Here is a 23,107-nt window from a genome sequence, read left to right as displayed (position 1 = left end):
AATACTTTTTAACCGCTTTTCTTTGAAACTCCATGTTCTCCTAACAACAACTACTGCTAAAATTTCGTCAAATCAGTTAGAAAAACACACATAGCAAAATCACATTTACGATCCTACCATCCATAACTTTACCAACCATAACTATTTACAACATTCAACACCCACTCGAGCCATGACGATAAACCCTAACAATACCCTCGCATGCCACACATATCTCGGTGTTTGTTTAGCCGGAATATTTGTAAAGGTTTCCCGCAAGGTTGTGTTATAGAGCCCTTCCTATTCGTGACTTAGCTCATTAGCAACTAGGGCTCCGCAATATACTACCGTCCAATCTTTTAATTAGCTAGAGTAATTAAATTGTGTGATTAGACTCAAAACATCTAGAGGAAATGTAATTTAATTTCGTGTGTTAATTCTTAATTATAATTTAGGGATAATCTGTAAGAGTCTTGTGTATATCCCGCCTCAGAAATATTGATTCCTGTCGCCCCCTCCCGGCTCTATCTGTGTTTACCACATTGCCGGACCGACCCCCGTGCTACGTAGTTCTAGCGGGTAGTTACTGAGTGTTACATTTGTGTTAAGTTAAACAAATTTGAAACGGTAAGTTAGTTTGATTTAGTTTCTAAATTATGTGTTTTGTTGGTGTTGTAAAAATAAAATGTAGGAATATAAGTACGCGTAATTTTGGTTTTTTTTATTTGATGCTTCAATATACTGTAATAAGTTTTTAGCTATAAGTATGTTTAGGTCAATATTTTTTGGTAATTATATAAAAAAAGCATTGTAAAACCTTTGAATAAGTACGTTGTAACTTTGGGCGCACTAGTTCATTCAGACGCTCATTGTTGGTATTGTAAATTTGCGTGAACAACTTAACGCTATCTAATTTGTTTTCTAATAACTAAAATGTTATATAAAATAGTAATTTGTTTGACAAAATATTGCTCGCGAAACCTTATATTTTGTTCGTCGCAGGTTAAATCCCAAAAAGTAAGTGCACCCTAGTCTTATTCGTTCTTAGATAACTAGACATTCCGGTATGTTCCTAGTGAATGGATAGTTCATATATTAATTTTCTTTCTATAATGAATGCGTTCTAGTATGTATATAGTAATAAATGAATATCTATTGACTTTATGCGAACCATAAGTAATAAGTAGGGTCCTTAGAACGTACTCTCTAAAAATATTTGAATTTGATATTTAAAAGCTTAATCAAAACTGCTAACGTATTCAAATATATACTTGTTAAAAGATAAAAAAACTTAATTATTACTGAAATTTGAGAATATAGGGTTCTACTATTGGTTAAAATATTTCTATATATCTACGAAAAGGCTTCAAAAAGTTTATCAACACTAATAGTTTTAAGCTTTACGAGCGTTTCGGGCGAAAATATTGCATTTAATATGATCATGTATAGCAGTTACTGTATATGATAATTGTTATACAACTTGTAAAGTAGTATTAAGAATTAAATACATCAATAGGTCTTTTTATTTTAAATTTTACTTTTATCGTAACGTGTATTTAAGAAAATCTAAATTTTTTAAAGTTGAAATATAACATTTTCTAATAACCAATGATAGAACATTTTTAATACAATTATCTAGGAGCGTTCTCAATAACAGTAATCCAGTAAGTCAATCATTGTTATTTGAAACTCGTCCCCATCCTCTGTAACAACTGGTATACAATATTATAAACGTAAGAGTTAAACTATGAACTTGATATACAGGGTTAGGCAAAAGTCTGGAACCCCCCAGTTAACTTTTTCACGCGTTGCAGTAGAAAAACCAAACTCGGCACATATTTACAACATGATAAATTGCACTTTATCATAATAATTAAAACTTTGCCCCAGCCCCCAAAATGGGTTATTTTGGGGGCAGCCCTAAATTTTTAAATGTAAACACCTGTCATGTGACCCCTCATTTGAAATTTTTTATCAAAATAAATTGAATGCGCAAATCATAGGTCAATACAGCACCCCTAATCAAAATGGCAGCCATTTTAATTTAAGATGTGCAAGAAAAATAAAGTCTGGACACCCCCAGTTAACTTTATAACGTGTGGCAGTGGGAAAACCAAACTCGGCACATGTTTACAACATACAAAAATGCACTTCTTCTTTAAAGTTAGAACTTGTACCCGGCCCCCAAAATGGGGTATTTTGGGAGCATTCCCAGATTTTATAATGTTAACACCTATCATGTGACCCCTCATTTTGAAGTGTTTTACAAAGACAAAATAAATGGCCCAAACTAGAGGTCAATATCGCACCCCATATCAAAATGGCAGTCATTTTGAAATATCCCCTATTAATTTTTTACAGGTTATAGCAGGAAAATTAAACTCAGCATACCTTTATAAAAAAAAAATCACCTTTTGGTCGGTATTAAAATATAAAATTTTTAAAGTTAACTGGGGGTGTCCAGACTATCTTGCTTGCTCATCTTAAATAATTAAAATGGCTGCCATTTTGATTAGGGATGCGATATTGACCTCTGGTTTGCGCAATTCAATTACTCTTGATAAACCCTTTAAAAAGAAGGGTCACATGATGTTGTTTACATTTGAAAATTTGGGGCCGCCCCTATGATGTTTTTGGCTGTTTTACATACGTTAATTGGTGGCTGAAAGTTATGTTTTGCTGGCCATGCCAGCTGTCATCGTCATTTGGGGACCGAGCAGGTTTTTACATCCCTAGGGCCGCAAAATCAGCTGTCCGCTTAACTTTCTTAAAACATTAATGCATATTAAATACACAATCAGTATCCATAGCATTGCAATAGAATTGTTTTATTGTCACCGTTGCCTAGCAACTATTTATTATTATTTTTGCTGATTCCTCAATTTATTTCTTCACATAACCTTAAAGTTGTAGTTGTGATGCCTGTGTACATTGTGGTAGTGGTAATAGGTATAGTGGGGTGAAAAATAGCGTTCGTACCACGGACCAAAATGGTTTTGCAGCTCCCGATCGTTTTAAATTCTCGACTTCGTCTCGAACTTAAAAACTATCTCGAGCCGGCAAAAACTCATTTTCGGCCCTAGGTACGAAATATACTATTTTTAAGGGTAAAAATCAATTTTATTCACGTTTTAGTAGGCTGTAAATGAAAATATATTGCTTGTGATGGTGTGAGAAACGTATAATTTAAAAAAATACAAATTAAATTAAGAATACGCCATTGTGATTACTAAAGTTGATACTAAACATTAAAATCTGATGATAAATCATGCTTCAAAAAACTATCAAAATAAAACAAGAAATAATAATACATATTACTAAACCGCGTAGTGTAATTTATCAGTGTAATTTTAAAGCCGAAATAACACTATACCTGGTAATTTAACATGGACATTTTAAAAGGCTTGCACAAAATATCTTGCTATTTCACTAACCTTTTATTTCTTTTATTGCCAACACTTAATTATTATCTTTGAAAATGTAATCAGCATTGAGTGTTTTAGAAGCATTAATCCTCCATTGAAGACGGGTACTTTGCTTAATGTATAAAACCATCAAATCTTTAATTTCAACCTGCACCGTGCTAACCCATTCACCTGTATAAAAATTCATTTTAATGGGTTGGGGATTTTAACTAGATAAACTCATAATCTTTTTCCGATCCAGAAGATTATAGGTTTAATTTAGGTTAGACTGGATATCACATAGTTTAATGTTACTGTTTAAATTCATCCTATTAGCAAACAACATTAACGTATCCACCATCCAGCATCCAGCAAATCATGTATTTACTGACTCTGTTAATGAAGTGCTAATGTGTGGAAAAAGTGACGCGCCTGAAGGTGTTTTGGTTGAGTAGATATAGGTAAAAACAACTGCGTTAATGTAAGATACCATGACAAAATAAATCTACCTTGAGTTTTCATAAAATATATGCGATTTTAATTATCATACATTAGGAAACTGTTTGTCGCTTTGTAATACATTCATCGGAAAATGCACACTATCATTTTAGAGACTCAACATAACACGTATTCCCGAATAATTTTCAACTTGAAATATCTTATGAGCCTACTCTTCCACACAATCCCAATTTTGTTCTTAAACATTTTATCAAGTATCACAAACCAGCCAATAGTAATAGTCGGTTTTCATCCAGTTTATTTTTTAAGCGGGAAATGAACGAGAACTAAATTATTGTGTATGTTACAATACGGTTCTATTAATCTATTGTGATGAAAATAGTTATTTTTTTATTTACTTGTTCCTTGAGATATTTGGTGTACATAAAAAGAGGAAATAAACAACAGATATTAAGATTACCTGTCGATGAGGAAATATTTTTTTCTACTTCTCAAAATGTTATTTTATGTGTTGTGTTATGTGACAATACTATTTGAGAAAGCATTATAGGGTGTAGGTCTATATCTACTTCATTTATCAAATGCTATTCAAGCATTAAATGCATATGAATTATCGTGTTCCTTCTAAATCAGTACAAGTACTCCCCTTTAAAAGATTTTTTGTTTCGATTACACATCACTAATGTTTTAGAATTATTCTTATAGTTGAAACAATAAGCTTTTGAATTTTCTTGTATACGCTTTCTAAAATAGAAGCTTGTATCGAGTCTTTACTTCTTACTTCGCTTTTTACGCATAAAAGAAAGAGATAGCCAGCCAGGTAACGTTTGCATAATCCAATAAACTGACTATGTAGGTCAACAATAAATTTGCTCTGATTTCGGTCGACCTTCTCAGTATGGTATATCCGTATATCCTGTACCAGCGGGGTACCTTGTGATGTTAGTATGTGAATCAATGTGGACACAGTAGGAATACAATATACATTATACAGTGCTACAGTTTTAGATTACGAGTTTTATGCTCATTTCTCGGTCACCAAAAACTGCTTTGATAGTAAGTACGTTATCCGTTCTTATGTCTTTTCGAAAAAAAATGTCACCTTAATTCGTATAACCTATTTAAAGCTAGATATTTATCCTTGAAAACGACGTATTTTCAAAGTCTCCCTAATAAAAATAGACTCTAATTTATAAGTTCTACTTTTTCTAATTATATTTCTATAGATAGAAGGAAAAAGAAATACAGAACTATTGTCGAGGAGACGTGGCCTAGATCAGGAATCATACTATTGTGTTTAATTTGTTCGTAACATTTTTTAAACATTTTCAGTCTTTAAAATAATTAGGCTTTATCTCTGGTACAGATGACACTAGATAGAGATATTTCTCCCTCAAACTACCACAGAAGATTGTAAGGCTTGGTTGGCTTGTAGAGTATCGATACCGTTCATCCCTTTGGCAGGCGAGCTAATAATTTGCATACAGTTTTGCATAATGAACTACCTATACTTAGTGGAGATCCCTTTATACCCTACCAATTGATTTTTTAGAGGGTTCACAGTCACCTTGTATACCCCATATTGTTTAACCCAGTTCTTCCTATTGATTTTCATATTTGTCCATTTGTTTAAGATTCCTCCTCATTAAATCATACTAATTATTTAACCTCAACGTGTTTCTTTCAATTGCCGCAAAACTTGGTCTACTTTTCAATTCAATGATAAATTGTGGTATAAAATACCCCCGCCGCAACAAACCTGCCGACTAAGCGAATTTCCATCTGCCTGAATTGATTTTCAATCTATTTAAATAACATTAACATTAGGTTTGACGAGTACTTAGGTTTGCTGCTACAGGGAAACTAATAGTGTGTTTTTTAGTAAAATTAATAGCTTAGTATAAAATAAATAAATTTACCAAGTTTGATCCAAATATATATTCATAAACAAGCTAACTACAACATTTTAAAATATTCTCCATAAGAATAACATGGGAATTTTAAATTTAGTTTGTTTAATTTTCTCCGTTACCAATAAACGTGCAAAAACATTTGATGCTTTGTTAATTATTTGTTTTTTTAAAAGTTCTTTCAAAGGCTTAGAGAGAAATTGGAAAATTTTGTGTTTTGAGGGTCAAAAATGAGAAAAAAACATTTATTACCCCTTTTCCCATGGCCCGATCATGTTGGTTCGAGAACTCATTCAAGTTTATTCCGCCTTACACCTTTAAACCAAATACCATCAAAATGAGACAAAAATTACTCAAGTTATCGCGTTCACGGACGTATGTATATGTATTTTATATATACATATATAAACATTTGAACGAACGTTGTTTTTGGCCTCTGGAGACATCAAAATGAAAAAATCAAATCGGTCCCGGGCCTAGGTCTTACCATGCCACCTACGGTAATAGCCACTTCCCTATATGGAAATTCGGTAAAATTAATATACCTACTTAGATTGTTATCACATCGCAAAACTCGCACCAATAATATACCATTTTTACGTAAATTTAAGTACAAATTGAACCGATATATGGGTTGAAATTCAAGAATGCTGAGTAATGATTGGGTATTTCTACGACGCCATAAACAGGATCAGGTATTTATGTTCCTTTGTCTTACCTCAGCATTTCATTGTTGCAGACTCACTCGCTGTCACGTTGGACATCAGCAGACATGTCCTCGTTGGGAGCAGCAGCAGTCCTCAGCGTTTGCCTTTGTCTGTTATCCTGCACAAATGCTGATACACAAAACTGCGTGGATTACAACAACGATGTATTGTACAAAGCTGACGACGTATGTATTGCGTATAGTTTAAAATACACTAATTACTATAGAACTTAATTATGCCTCACACAATAATAGGTACATTTATTACAAGTAAACAAATTCATTTTGTACTATAGCCAATGAATGAGGTAGGTAGCGACCAAAAGGGTTTCACAATTTTCACTTTTATGGATACATTACATTGCTCTCAAACTAAAGATCTAAAATTGTCTATTGAAAAATAAATAATTACTAAACAATATTATAAAAAAACTCTAGGTATAGTGTTTAAGTTTATAGACTGAAGTTTCACTTTTGTTTTGTTTATAAATTAAACCTTTCCATATGATTACTAGGCGAAACTGGAAAAGTGTGTTATGTTTTGTTTGAAGTTTGTTTAGCAAAGATTATAATGACAGCTTATTAAATTCGAAGCAAAATTCTTCGATTTTTAGGGACAACTATTTAACTGCATAAGCTGAATAAACCAAATCAGCTGAGCTAAACACGGTTATACTATGGCATGATACTTCTTTGTCTGTCTTAATCTACTCCACTTTAACTGTAAACACGCTCGAGATATTAGAGCTACGTTTATATTACTAGCATTACAGTAAAGAAATATATGAAGATTATACCTCAGAACTACATTTTTCTAGAAACTGTAGATGCATTAAATAAGTGGTTGGATTATTTTGAGTCCCAGTCTGCTAATTCACTGGTATAACGGTTATTACATCGATATATTGATTGTATTGGCAGTAAAATCTGTAAAAACTAGATAATAATTAGAGCCTGTGAAAATGATTTTTTTTAACTCTTCCTATTATTGGCTTTGATGGAAGGAAGGGATTAGTATTTTACAATGGTTTTTCTAAATTGTATAGTCAGGAATTGTTCTCATATTCCATTTGTGTACCTAGACCTGATGATTGAGATACTAACTCCGAAATTTAAATTGGCATATACGTATACTGACTGAATTTTAAAGGTGGACAGCTAGGTTTTAGTAATTTAGATTATTCTTGAAATAAAAGTTCAGGAGGCTATCATAATGAATCAATTAAAAAATAGTTTTCTTACTATTTTAACCATATTTTGAAAGTTGTTATTACTGTATTGAAAAATTTCACCATTAAAAAAATACAATCAAACACAAACATAGGTTTGTTTGTATTATTTGTATTGTTTGTGCTACCTATATCAAAGTGCTAATGTATAATTCGTTTTATGCATATTTTTTAACTACCGTATATATCCTTGAAATATAATCAAAACTAAATACGGTTTGAGATCCCCAGCGGCAAAAAGAGGACTGAGTACACTTCCATATATGTTGGTACAAACAACCGAATAGTAATATCGATCGATATATCGATTATTCAATATATCGTTTGGTTAGTTAGGCAATGTTAACCTAACCTAACTAACCAAACGATATATCGAATTAAACAATCGAATAATTAATATTACTCATTCGGTTGTTTGTGCAAACAGATATGGAAGTGTATTCGTCCTCACTGAATCGAGAGTATTTAGTTTACAGCGATGATCAATCGACTGAATTCCAAATTTCTAAACAGTCAATTTTCAGATGGAAGGAACGTGGTATCCAATCGAGATAGTGATCCACCGCAACGACTCCAAGATTTACGGAGTACCTTTGGACACCAATTGCCCGGCAGTCACCCTCACGAAAGGGCCAAAGAAGACGCTGGTGATGATGTGGAACTCTACAGAGGGCGACCTGGAGTACAAATTCCAGCAGAAGGGGAGGGGACAGTGGCAATCTATCAGTGATCAGAAAGGTTGGTAGCTGAACATTTCGTGATCAAAGAGAAAGTGTTTAGTTAGGTTGAATAAGATATCTAAGTCGGAACTGTTGCCAGTTTTTTATAACATGGAATTTCATTGAATGAAGCATCTGACATGGTGTGCTGCTACTACTGTATTACATCATCTAATTTTCACTAGCTTTCGTTCTGGGTTTTTACACCAAACATTTTATTTTAAGCCAAAGCAAAACTGAAAGCACAAGTAGTAAAGGAATGTCCTATGGAATCTAAAATGTTTTCACTGAAATATTTTTCGTCATATCACAGCAAAAACGACTGTTTTAAAACAGGGTTGCAGCAGCTCTTTTTATCTATGCCAAAAAAGAATTAATATGATACGGCCGATGACATCGGCTGTATGTTTTAGAGCTTTGAAATTTGTCCGCTGATTTCACTGAAGAAAATGGTCCTTATTGAAGTGTCATTTGAACACTGTAACCATATAAATCTTTATCAACGTTTAGATAAATGTATGTGCAAAAGAATTTCGATAGTTTATTCAATAGTTCATTCCTCTTAAAGGTCTTGTATTGGTAGAATGATACATATGGTTTCTAATTGACAGTAACATATGTTGGTTGATAAAAGCAAAACAAGAAGGAAACCATTTTGGGAGCTAATTTACAAACGTAAATAATGTTTAAATTTTTGTGAATTATTTAACTTATTTGATTGTTATTCACACGAAACCGAAAGTCCGACCATAGCTCATTTTCCTTACCTCGGCTTACCCTCCGCAGATAAACTTGTTTTTTTTCTAAAATACTCACTTTAGGCTAGGATTATACCAGGACGCCAGCGTCCTAGTATAATCCTAGCCTTAGGATTAAATATACTATTTCTTTGTATTTTTTTTGTATTTTTTTTATAAACAACAATGTTCTAAAAACTAAAAAGTTCTTCTCCGACACACACAATGTATAAGCGGCTCAATCAACCAAGTCAAATCAAATAAAATGTCAACAGATAATATAAATGGGATATATCTACTTCGGGACTCTTAGTCAAACATAAACAAATGGCTCTCTTAATCTGTCGTCAAGTAGACTACTTATTCTATAGATTCGTAATGCAAGCAGAATATAAGTGATTAAGTATTGTAAAACTATTCGTGAATAAGTTGTGTTTTTATAGAGCGACATTTCATAAAAAATGTTTAAACAATAAAGCCATAATGTAAATATAACTATTTCGTTAAATTTTCTAGCTATTCAACGCATTTAGTTTTCTTATGCCTCTAATTGTATTTGTAAACAATAACCGTAAATCACCAGAAAAATAAATCGCTCTCTTTGTTTACCACTGTGGACTTTAAATGCTTATAGAACTTTTTCCCACAATTCACAGCAATTGATATCGGTAACACGAGACGAAAAACACGGCTTGGCCCAGTTTACGTTGTAAAGGTCACGATGTTAAATGCCACAGGCGATTACGTGTACAGCAAGGGGGTCTTTAATACTGTGATTGATTACTGTTAAAAGTATACAAACCTAAAAATAACCGAGATTAAATGAATTGGAGAAAGGAGTGTATTTTACTTGAATAACCGGAAGTTTGTGAATACATAATGCTTAGAATTTGGAATACTATACAGTTCATATGGACTTAATTAAGTAAAATTTCGTATGACAATTAGATTCAAACTATCTCCATCTGCATAATATAGAAAAGGTTAAAAGTTAAAAAAATAAAAGTTTCAAATGTCTGAAATTAAACTTGGTGTGCACGTAGGTACCCTTAAGGAACATATTCATCACAATGAATCCTGTTGTCATAAAAAATACGTTTATTGATGGATTTGTGAGTATAATGGTAAGGATTTTCAATTAACCATGTTCAATTACCTGGAGTACTTCCTCACTGAGTTTTGCTTATTAAAGTTGGGATCTATAGTGTCATTTCCTAGTTGAATACCCGATGAATCCAATGTGAATAATCACTATGAACATTTTCGTTTGAAGCTGTTTTCATTACAAAAGCTACCCTCAAACGACAGACAGGACAGTACTCAAATAGGACATTCTTTTATCTAGGTACTATAAGTGATTAAAGGCTATGAAACGGCGATACTATTACGCTATTACTACGGTTAAATAACAGAACAGCCCACCCCCTAACTGATCAATATGTAGTTAATGTATTATATAGCATTTACTTTTAAGTATCGTTGTTTGGATGTTACAAAGAAGAATATATAAATGTGGCTGATTTCATCTAGGTTCTTCCAATCCAGCTCAACAACTGAAGACGTCCCAGGCATCGATCCTGACTTTAGAAAAGGACAAATACATGATTGTCCGACTCTGCTCCACCTCTATTCACAGCTCTGTTATCCTCTCCCGCCAAAACACTAGATCAGCTGATGTACTGAGTGGGGCAAACCTACAGCTGGCTCAGCTAAACAAATCCCCAGCCTATGACAGGAAGCCAATGTGTAGCGCTGGAGCGTTGTTGGGTTACTCCATCAACGTTTTACTTGCGACCGCCTCCCTTATATTACTTTTACGGATTTAGACAATTGATCAAGCGTTATGATTGTAGCTCTTCCTATGTAAAGACACACAGATGTGCCCCAGATGTTGTCGCGTTGAAAGAATCGGCTAGAAGTTCGCTTTGAACTTGAGCAAGATACACTGAGTGTGAACGTTGATGATTTTACTTATGCGCCTCATGGTAGAATCTTCTCGGATACCCTTGCACGTGATTTCTTTAGAGATTCAATTATTTGAGGCTACATTATTAGAAAAGCCAATACCATTTAGTGTAGTTCCATTGACTATCGACCTGCAGATAGCAAATTGAAACGAGTCTCTGAATTCTTAAAGATTTACCAATTACGGATCGTAAAATTGTTTAAGTTTAGAAGTAGAGAAAATGTATCAATATCGTATATAGATCAAAATCCATTAAAACATTTACGTTGCAAAAACATTCCTCCCTCAAGCAAAAGATGTTCCCAAGCTTAGCGGCGTTCACGCATTTACTTCAATCACGTTTGTGCCTTTACAAAGAGAGAGCTTATGTGTATAGTTACCTCAGCTTACGCTTTACGCACAATCCTTGCACAGCACTTCGTGTACATGACTGCAACTGTATATATGTACCTAACTGTGACCAGCATTCCAAGAAGCCTTTACAACTATATGAACCTAATGCATTTTTCTGTTGAAGGGTCGCTGGCAGGTGACAACTACAAACAGTACGGAGGGATTTTCCGCGTTTTTAAAATGGACGATGACTACATGTTCTTGAGCTATTGCTCTAAAAATTACCGCGTTCTGAACACGGTTGCGTTCTCTAAGAGTGGTACGATGCCGCCGGAACTGATAGACGAGACTCTTAAAGAGTTGGAAGATAGGAAAATCAAACGATCAAGACAGATCAGGGTCCCGCCTTGTGAAGAAGGAGGATACAGCCATCGCATCTTGTCTTCGTGTTTGTTGTCAATCCTCCCAAGTCTGGTTGTGCGGTTTCCTCTCTAACCTCGCCACTAAGCCGATGTTTTTGAGAGTTAAACAGTTGATTTGCTGCGATTCCTGTAGTTTGCTTGCAAAATAGCCGTTTGTAGTTTGTCTCGAACAAGATGATCCCGACGTAATGATTATCAAAATACATTAGGTACTCGAAGTAAGTACTAGAAAAAAAGAAAGAAATATTGTAGACCGTCAGCCATGCTGCGATAAACATAGGTTCTGGCGTCCACCGCTGGGAGCGCCGTGTAGTCACGGTGTACGCGCTACGTAACTACACGGCACTCCTAGCGGTGGACGCCAGAACCTATGCTAATCGTAGCACGGCTGACGGTCTATATTTCATTCTTTTCATCTATGGTACTGTATGTACGAATGCATCAGGTGTTGCGGCATTCCCTTATCTTGCATGCCTGTATAAAACACATTCAAATGTGTGTTACCTCCAAACCAAACTTATTGGAATACGAATTGGAATCCTTTATTATAAAAGTACCTAAGGACAAAAAAAATCTATCGCTCAAAAAGTGCTTTTGAATCATAGCAGATGTGAATGTAGATATTTTCTATAGTTACTAATAAGAGAAAACTATGCCAAGAGCTGAAATTTTTTAAATTCTCTGATTTACTCAAAAACTTAAATTTACTTAAAACATGAATAAACTAAATAACAATTAAATTAAATTTTACTTTGAAATGCGAACGTTTTTAAATTAAGTGACAATTTATAGTCTGTTCCTTTTCGGCATTGTAGAGTCTAAAATTGGTCGGAGAGAAAACAATACGTTTCGAGATCATCCTGTGAATAATATTTCTTTGGGATATTTTTTTGCAGAAAGACCTGCGTTCGCTTGTCAGCTACGAATGAATACTTTTATTCTTTTAACTTGACATAATCCCCCTTAGTTCCCACCATATCATCCCTTCCCATCGCTACCTGTACCTCCATCTACATGTACTCATTGTTGACATTGAACGGCTTGTTGAGTTGTTGCCGATAGAAGCAATCGCCTCGTTTGCCTTGACTTGTTATCAATTTAAATTCTACGGAGTAACTCCTCGGGGTGAAGTTTGTAAATAAGATTTCAATGAGAGTTTTGATCTGATTGTGGCCTTTTAAAATCTACGTGTGGATCGCATCTTGTGATGTAGCTTGAACTTATGTCTATTCTCGTTGACTGAACTGTTGTAGTGGTGAATTGCGACATTTTCACTCAAATTGATTATTAGTGGTAGAAAATTGATTGACTTCCACGTATAGTTTCAACGGTTCACCACTATAAACAGATAAGGATATAACTTTTTGAAGATTTGTTGATATTTGTATGTTACATGTAGTTGTACGGTGTCTACCATTTGATCGAAAAACAACTTGGTCATCAAGCCAGTTAACTGTCGTTACTAGTCTAATTAAATAGATCGATAGAAATAAGACATACTACTTTGTCGACATTTGTTGAGCAATCGCGATTTATTTTCACGTAAAATAAGATGAATGATGAGAAACCACTTGACTGTCAAGATAGTTTTCTCTTGGACACTTGACCGTCAGTCGGTCAACTGGCTTGACAACCAAATAGCTTGTCGTACAAGTGGTAACGCCCCGTAGTTGTAGGCCTATCTGTCGTACATCTGTCTCACTTCCCCACACTGCAATACAGTATTCTGTCTCACACTCACGCCCTTCCATCCGTCCCGCTGTAGATTCCCTGCTTGCTATAGGCTTGGCCTTACGTTATTTTTTTGATAGTTTATTCTAACGTGTAAGTCCTGTGAGTCTTCAAACTTGTTTGTGATGTGTCACATATTGTACGGGGAGGAATGCATTGCATGTGTATGGTAATTTATCGTTTCAGGCTTGTGACGAATATTAGAATCAAGTATACAGTTTTGGACAGAGCAAATGTTTAATTCTTGATTGGGTTATCCATCAAATATATTTCTTAAATATTACGTATTTTAAAATATTGTAATGTACTCATGTCATTATGCTGTACTATATAAGTTACATGTCTAACATTCATGTAATTAATCGTTAAAAGTTTAATTAGAGGATTCCAGACAGTTTCTAATTATTTGCAGGCTTAAATTCAAAATAACATTTTAAATTTACTAATTGCATATTATGGTTTGAAGTTGTACAAACAGGCTAACTAGCTATTCTCATGTGGCGTCACAAAAACATTTAAATACATAATATATGGGCGTGCATTAAATGTATGAGGACATAAAGCCTACATTACCGCTTAGCAGTTTAGTATTAATTGTGGAGCAATGCTGCTTTACAAGCCAAACGTTTATACATCACGATATGGAGATACTTTTTAAAGAAATTTCAACTTTAATAATATGAGTATGTTTATTCTACTGAATCTTAAAGGCAGGGTCAAGCACAGAAAGGGTCTTAAACAAATTTTATTTAGACGGTACTTCATGTGATATAAAGTTTGAAACCTGTTTTTCAAACGTTCAAAATGTAAAACTTTAATTTGGGATTTACTTTTAATTAGCTAAATAGCTAGTAACAAATCCGACAGCCGCTCCAACACCAAAGGAATGCTAATGATAAACCACAAAAAGCCCACAACACGCACTTTACATAGCTAGTGCACTATTCCTAATACTAATATCCCAATATTCATGTAAGTATTGAGTCTGTGTATATAGCTATCCAGTTATGCACGAATAATAATTTAGTAAATTAAATATTATTGTTAAGGTAATTATGTATTGTATACAGTATGAAATAAAATGGTTTATTGTCTGTAACTGTTTGCTTTATTCCATTGTTCTCACTCAGAATCGTAGAGAACAGATAAGGTGTACAAACTGAAACTCTGTACTGTAATAGTGTAATAGATCTATTCTCCTTGTGAATCATCGAAGAAAAATCATTCTGTCAGGTATGTATATTGTTCGTTGGTGATGACTAATTTTATATCCTAAACCCGTTTTAGCATTAAAAAACTATATCAAGTATTTCAACCTTTGCTTGGCTCGTGCTCTAGTAAAACAACGATCACATAAGACCAATAGATGGAACACGTCGGCCACGACGTGAAGCCAGTATTTTTCACTAATCTTCACCAAGATGGCGGCTGCCGGCTGTGATGAGCCTAGTAGCGCGCGCAACTAATTAAATGTTAGTTGATATCAATGATATCCGTGACAATACGCCTTTGTATTATAAATATTTCTATTACTAACACAATGACATTCAAAATACTGTACGCTTTTAATTTTTTTACTAGCGTTTACCGTTTCTTGGAAAGCTAGTTTACATAATTGACAACAAACACTTTTTGGGCAAAAGAAAAATTCTGAAAAGCTACAAATTAATTTATAATGTACTAGCTGTGTACCCGTTCTACGCACGGGGATCTTATAGTAATCAGTTGAAACCTTCTTATTGGATAATAAGAACAGATAATAAGAACAGCAGTTGGTTTGCATATTTTCAGATATGCTGGCCAAACTATTTATTATACATAACTTCATTTTATGTCGTTTGTTGTTTTTCCGGATCGGTATGAAAATCAATAAAAGGCTAAATTACCTGTGTCCGATGGTCGATCCTAATGTATCCTATTACAGGAGATGCATTTTGGCGAAATTAAATCGCCATCATCAGTCCTAAAGGTCTTGAGCTTCCCCTTAGGCGCGTCTTGGAGTTTTTGAAACACATACACCAACTGTACACTTATACACATGACGAATAAATCATAAATACACATTAGGCCTACTTTTATTTTTACTATAGACGCGCGTCGGTCGTGTGCCGAGTCTCGACTGAAAACGCTCATTTAAAAAATGTAAGTATCCCAGCAATATACAACACTGATTCAAGGTCTATTTCCCGGTTATCAAAACTCAAGAACAATTTTATACACAAAGAATATCTATTTTCATTTACCCTACATATTATTGCACTTGCGATTAATTAAATCCGTTATGTAAGGAAAAAGGTTTTAATCTTAATTGGTTTGGATTTGCTTTCAAAACGTGATCGGAAATGGTTGCGGTATTTGTAAACATATCAGTGACAGCTACAAGAAATAATCTTGATTTGAACAGCTGTTCGTTATTTCATAGAAGAATATGTGCTAAACATTGGGAGAAAACTTTACAAAAATCGCACAAAATTGGGTTTTTAAACGTCTGTTGTTTTATTTACAAAGTGGTGACGCCATATTTTAATGGCTAAAGACAATTTCGCCAATCCAGTGAATACATTAAAATGATTTGGAACTTGATAGGTACTCTCGTTTTTCAGGAGTAGGCCGCGTAAAATGGCTCTTGGGTCGTAACAGACATGAAGACAGACAGAAATTTAGATGAGACGTGTTTCGGTTTCTCTGATGTATAAAACGTAAAAATAACCCAAAAGTTTATGATTCTGAGCAATGTACAGACAAAACTCTAATTTTATTTATATAGATGTATCTATATCGTATTTAAGTTTGATTAAGTTCTGGCGTTTGGTCTACAATGACACACGAATTTTCAATTTTTTTTACAATGGCGTACGAATTTTCTAAGTCACAAGATAGTTTCTGAAACCCTTTATATTCTTACACCTTTATATTCTGACTGTCAAATTAATTTTTATGATAGAGCTGTTTTTATGAATACAAAGAATAAAACGAAGAACCTTTATATGTACTCCGTGTTTTTCTAATTAGTTTAGAAACATTTCTGTATAGCTCCAAACATTAGTATCTAAACTGAATTAGTGAGGTTGTATACGGAATCTGCCAGCATGACACAACGCGGCGCGGCGGGTAGCCCCTATGGTACAATTTAAATTACAACCAAACTACACCAGCTATATGATCCAAAAAATTCAACTCTAGCTACAAAATCCACCGTTTTTTTACTTACCTGGCAAAAAAATAGCAGCCGACGAACTTTTTCATGTCATGTTTTAAAACTCATTTAAATGTACCGACTTTATTTGAAGATTTAAAATATAAAATATTAACTCTTAAGCTTTTAATTAGAACCAATAGCGTCCTAGACTTATTGACATCTCTCACACGAAGTTTCTACGATTTACCTTTAGTCTAAGTGTAGGCTAAATGTCAAGTTATTTTGAAGCGGAACATTGAGTTTTTTTGCCGTTTTCATCGGCATCTAGCGCTTCTAATCCTACGATCCTAAGATCTATACTTATCCTAACATCCTAAGATGGCGGAACTGGCTTCACTGCTTGAATGTAGATAGGCGTGCTCCATCTATTGGTTTTGTTTTATGTGATCGTGGATAACCAAACAGTACCACTGTAAAATCTAGTCTAAAGGAGTATGTTTTATCTATGTCTAAAGTATGATAAAAACATCAGTCAACATTAGCGCACTCACGTACCTAATCTGATCGATGAGAAACGCTCATAAAAACTGGCTTCAGATTCAGCAATACGATGATGGTACAGTAGTCTAGTATCCAAGGTCAACAATGATGTTTAGCTGAAAACGTGTAACAATGTCTTTGGCTGCAACTCTCACTAAGGAAGTTGCATTGGCACAGGGAGTATGAAGTTTCTGGTAATAGCGTAGATTAAATTATTAGACCTGTGGTAATAGTAAAAATATGTTTAAGTCCAGAGTCCCCACTCCCCAGTGGACGGGGTTCCTTAGGAAACCATTTTCAAGTACTGTACCTACATACTGTGTAAATAATCGAATTTATACAACCTAAAAATTAATCAGTTCGTGGTTTAAGTTAACATACCTCTTTAAATTAGAACACTTTATCGATAATCTAGGCTAGGCCTACTGAAATTGATTGCAATATTAGGCTATTGTTTGCATTTCATATAATTGAATTTGGTATTTGAAGGCGTAAATAGCAACATGAAGGCATTGGTTAAAGAGATTAATTATATCACCTTATAGATTTTCATATTCAGCTGAAAGCAAATAAGCAATGACCCATAGTGACCGGTAAAGGAGTTTTTTTTGGAATTTTGGTTATTTCTTAGTATTTTACTTATCTTGTATTTGACTACTTAAGTTACTTAAGGTTTCTATTGTATCTGTAATTTGTAAAATGTAAAAACAATACACGTAGCCTATTGTAGAAATGTTGTAGTGGAACAGTCCGAAGGAAAGACTGGTCTTGTTATGAGTTGGGCAGAATAATGATTTATCAAGGTCGAACTGGCAATATTCGGACCGTTTCGACAAAAATTGCAGCAACGTGTAATGTAGTTGTAATTTACTTAAAGGAAAGATACGAACATTTTTAATCAATATTAACTTAATTGCTTATAGGCCTATTTTTAAACTGTCTAGAAGGATTTTTGGCAAATAACACACACGTGGTTTACAGACAGCTAAGTTAATGCATATATTTCATTAATCAAATTTTACAGAACTACATTACAAAATCAATTCTGACAAGAATTAAGTTAGGTGCTAAAGAGTTTGAAGAGCAAAATTCAACAAAATATTACGTTAGTGACAACAAAAAAGAAAAAAGAAAATATGTTTACATTAGGCCTAAGTTTAGTATATATTTGTGGCACTTAAGAAAACGTATGTAAATAATGCTAAACGCCTAATGTTCGTTTCTGAAAAGTCTCACTCCGTTACGCCATCAGACTCCGAAGCTTCTTCTTTAACTTCAACCTTTCCAATTTTCGTATTTGTAGATTGAGGTGCAGGTAACTCTGGGTGAATCTCATCTTCATTGTCTTCTCTAACAACCACGTATCTTTCAGTGTCTTTCAACTTAAGCTCCTCAATTTCCTTAGTTAATCTTAGAATCTTCTTCTCCTGGTTGCCAATTATCGCTTTGAGTCTTATCGAGTATCCAGATTTAGTTCCCTTTTCACAAGGTCTGCCCAGATAAGGGTATCTTGAAGGCACCACATATGTGACTAATGGCTCTAGTACCATGATTTGATACTGTTGGGAAGAGTCGAAGGCTACGTTCTGGCTGATCATTCTGGATTGCCAATCTCTTGTTAATGTTAACGATAGTTTTCGGCATGCCGCCTGTTTCAGTTCCAGCTGTTGTTGTAGAAGGCTAATTTTATCCTGAAGATCCTTATTCACTTCTGCAAGGTATTTTACTTTCAGGTAAAGTTCCTCTTGGACTTTCAGCAACCTCGCCACGCGATGACAGTTGGAACACGATATTGGAGGTGGTGGATGTTGAATGCCACTATTACTTTGAGACTCCATTTCTTTCTGAACGAAAATCTGTTTGTTTTTATTAAATGTTTCAATGAACCTCTTGCCGCTTTGATTGGGCCTAGAGTCGCTACGGTTCGAGTTTTGAGAGCCGTTTTCAGTTTCTTCGTTTACAGATTTCAGCGTTGGACGTTTTGGTATGTTTAATTTTACATTTGATCTAGGCCTAGTGTTGTTATCAAAGTTTTCCTTACTTGAGTCATCACTCTCTTCGCTGATGTTATTTCTCTCGGGGATTATTTTCATAGTAGGGGGGCAGAATTCAAAGGCTTTACTTATGCCATAAACTTCAGTGTGTCTACTTATGTAAACAAAATTATACTTAAAGCCATAATTTAAGTTTTTCGCCCCTTTTAAACTAAACAGGATTCTGAAACACCTTTCGGATGTGCTTGTAGGAACACAAGATGCGAATTCAAAAGTGGTCATCAAATCAAGATTTATGGAACTCGACAAATTGCACCCGAAAGGAAAGAGTGCTATCCAGTCACTTGTAGAAACACTTACTTCTTTATCTACTACATACTCGATTAGGATTTTAAAAGGACAATTAAGATCCATCTGAAGGTTTTTTACGTTTAGGAAAGTTACTGAACTGCTACTCATCATAAAATAATTTAAATTTACTTCATTAAATAAAGAGTCTTATAAAATAAATATTTGGATTGTACTTAACTTCTTTGATTACAACATTAGGCCCAAACTATTTAGCATAACTCACACTTCACATTCGAAACTCATAAAACTTGAACACAACACCGAAACGAAACAAACAAACTCATAACCTATTTTTGTCACCAATAACAGAAGTATACAGGCAAAAGGAAGAAGATCAAGCAGTCTTGGCCATTGATCATAGATCATGCGCTCGCTAATGAAAGGCTTGTTCTATAGTCAATATATCCGCTTCGGCCGTTGCTAGCTAAACATACATATCGTTCAAAGATTTAAATAAATTCAATTAATTGTAGATGGGTAACAGATTGTGTATTTTATAGTTTGTCTTTAAATCAATTAAGTATTTTCCACAAATACTTGAACAGACGTATGGATCATAAACCTAAACAAATGAGGTTTTTGGGCTGAAAATAAACATTATTTAACATTACTCAAATGGAACTAACTGGCTAAACCATAAGTTAATGTTTTTAGTATATTATTTGGGCCTTCAACGTCATTTGTTTATGTTATATGATCCATATCGGTTCTGTTCAAGTATTCGTGGTATTTGCACACAAATATTTATTGTGATTCATACTTGGGTTAAAATGCCTACTTTTGTATGGTCACTATTTCACTGAAAAGTATAAAAGATTATATTCTGTTATGGACTAAAAGGTACACTACTCTGTTACGGATACAGTACTCCGCAAAGCATTATACCTACAATTTAATTGTACCGTACCTATCTAAATTTGTTAGTAGGCCTAGGTCTAAACATTATATTTACAATATTTAGATCAGGCAGTATTGCAGCATTGACATTATTCGATCTGAGTTTAAAATTAAAATACGGTAGTTGATTTGCACATGCACACTGCTTTGATGTTATAGGCCCTACTCATAGTTCAAATAATTTAAGCGTAATAAATTTGGATAGAATTTCGGGACTCGGGAGTAGTATATACCATTACAGAGTTGTATACATGACAGGAGTCTTTATTAGCGAATTTGAAACTCCAACGATCCAATTTCGGTGGACTGTCAAACCCTGTCAAACTATGCGAAAGCATTTTTCAGTTTTCTGTGTGCCACATCGCACAATGTCAATAGTAAGTTGGTCTATACTTCAAAAACTTATACGCAAAGACAAACATACCAAGCGACAACTGGGCTACATTTACGTAAGATTTAATCAATAAAATTGAGGGGGATCAACAAAGTCAACAATAAGTTAATGGGCTTCTTTCTTTTAAAATATCGTTAAAGGATCTATCATCGATGTATATAGTCAAACTAGACTAGTTAGACTATATCGATGGGACCTACAGAAATATTTTAGTTGATTAAGAAACATATGTGAAATGATGTAAAATTCTTGTTCGTAGATTTATATCCAAGCACAACTTATAAAATTAGACTGTAAATTAGTTTGAAATATAATACTCATAACTATTTTAATATCGTTCATCATAGCAGGAGACCTGAGATCTCACTGGAACATTGCTTTTTTTACTGGACATAAATTTAAATTTAAATTCCCTTTTATCGTCAACCTGTAAAATAAAAATCAACAATAACATAGGCTAAATGTTTGCTGGGACGGATTATAACTAAATGGACCTAATATGAGTTTGCCTTATTAACACTTGATATTAAATGTCCATCATTGATTTATATACAATAAGGCTGGATTTTACTATACAGCTCCGTAACCGTCTCCGTGTAAGCTCTCTAATTCCTCAGCTGGTCCGTTTAACCTTCAGACCTCGTAATTGGTGAGTTAACCACAGGAAGTGTTTACGTAGGAGTCGTAAGTGGAATTAGCGACAGACGTGCATTGGATTCCCTCCCTCTGCCTTCGCCATAGTAAGTCCATAATATGGACCCCACGTGGTGAGTGAAGAGGATGTCGTCTAATTCTAGAAGATTATACCTAGAGTACAGCCTCATAGAATGATTAAGGTGTTTTATTAAGAGGAAAGACCACTATTTATTTAATTGAGATATTACAATAATGTATTTATTCCTTTTCAACCCAATTGAGAAGGTGGCGTTTCATCTTTGGCACACTGCTAGTTTCAGTAAATTTGTATTTGATTTTCACACATAAAATATTAAAGTTTGACTGTGGTGTGACTTCAAGCCAAAGGCTAAATCGGGGAGAAGTCAGTAATTTGGCATCTTTTGATCTATAATCGACAGTGGGATCACTCCTCAAATACAAAACAGTTGCACATACATCTGCAATACATCAGCACAAATTCTAGTTCAGACGGAGAATAGAATTTAGTGGCATTTTAAAGTGGAGAATAGAATTTAGTGGCATTTTAAAGTGGAGAATAGAGAGAGTGTGTAGTGTGTTCTATTCTATTTCATTGAAAAGTATTAAAGTATTACAAATGATTTTTGGGAATGTGGCCCCAACCAAAAAATGTTAGCATTAGACTTAGAATTCTATTGTAAAATCAGACACCTGTTCTGATGGATGCTAGCTTTAGTCTTCTCTTTGATTAACAGAGTACAAGAAGACAGACTAATAGACTATAGTTCATAAATTATGTTATTACATTTAGTTAAAAAATGCTATGAAATAACAAGAACATAAATATATTGACATGCCCTCTACTCAAACTGAAAAAAAGCAATAAGCTTAAATTTATTTGGTCTTCAGCAACCCTTTTTTTTATAAAGAATAATAAAATATAACACGGGGTGTGTTTAATATGACCATAATATGATTAATAAATAGGTAGGATTGATTAATAGGTAGGATTAATAAATAAATAGGGATGCGATTTCGCATCTTATTTTAAAGTATAAGAAGTCTGTTTTAACGAATTCCCCTATAGGGAAGAAGCTGTTGTGGTCAAAGCTATTATGTATTTAACATTGGTAACGTTAGGAGTTCGCTGCTAAATTTAATTGTAAACTAGGCTTACTTATTTGATTTTATGGGCAATCCCATAAGGTTCAAAGCACGGCCACCTTTTTCAAAGTCAGTACATTAGTTTAATATTTTATACAGTATTACGTGTTTTACCAGTTCCAGTAAAAAAAATAATAGTTTGCCTAATCGTAATAGTTGCATGAAATGAGTAGAGTACCTTTACTCCGTTGCTCTATTATTGTTAAATATAATCATAGTGAATTAATATAATCATAAGTTGCATGTGTAGTATGATTTACATAATATATATATTTATAAATATATATACTGGGGAGTATAATCATTAATCAATGTCAGGAGTTACATTGTGGTAGTGTTGGCCACTACTGTTTGTCAGCTGGTTTTTATCTTCTCTTCTTATCAACCCTGAAATCCT

The 23,107-nt window shown here is 34.0% G+C and overlaps 1 protein-coding gene across 2 annotated transcripts; it reads left to right on the top strand.

Moving 5' to 3' along the window:
• Positions 1 to 524: 524 nt before the first annotated feature.
• Positions 525 to 14,694, top strand: LOC128993339 (uncharacterized). 2 transcript variants are annotated; one of them, XM_054417175.1, is made up of 4 exons: positions 525 to 606; positions 6,492 to 6,644; positions 8,212 to 8,425; positions 11,627 to 14,694. In XM_054417175.1, the coding sequence occupies exons 2-4, from the start codon at positions 6,525 to 6,527 to the stop codon at positions 11,935 to 11,937; spliced, it is 645 nt and encodes a 214-aa protein (XP_054273150.1). In that variant the 5' UTR covers positions 525 to 606; positions 6,492 to 6,524; the 3' UTR covers positions 11,938 to 14,694. The 2 variants fall into 2 exon arrangements, with proteins under 2 accessions (XP_054273150.1, XP_054273151.1); XM_054417176.1 differs by having other exon boundaries at positions 10,674 to 14,694.
• Positions 14,695 to 23,107: the final 8,413 nt, after the last annotated feature.

Source organism: Macrosteles quadrilineatus, unplaced genomic scaffold (genome assembly GCF_028750875.1).
Source record: "Macrosteles quadrilineatus isolate MER2022 unplaced genomic scaffold, UCM_ALF_1.0 Scaffold_4__1_contigs__length_99947679, whole genome shotgun sequence".
Lineage (NCBI taxonomy): Eukaryota > Metazoa > Arthropoda > Insecta > Hemiptera > Cicadellidae > Macrosteles > Macrosteles quadrilineatus.
The sequence above is the reverse complement of the archived record's forward strand: the minus strand, read 5'-3'. Positions and strand labels throughout refer to the sequence as shown.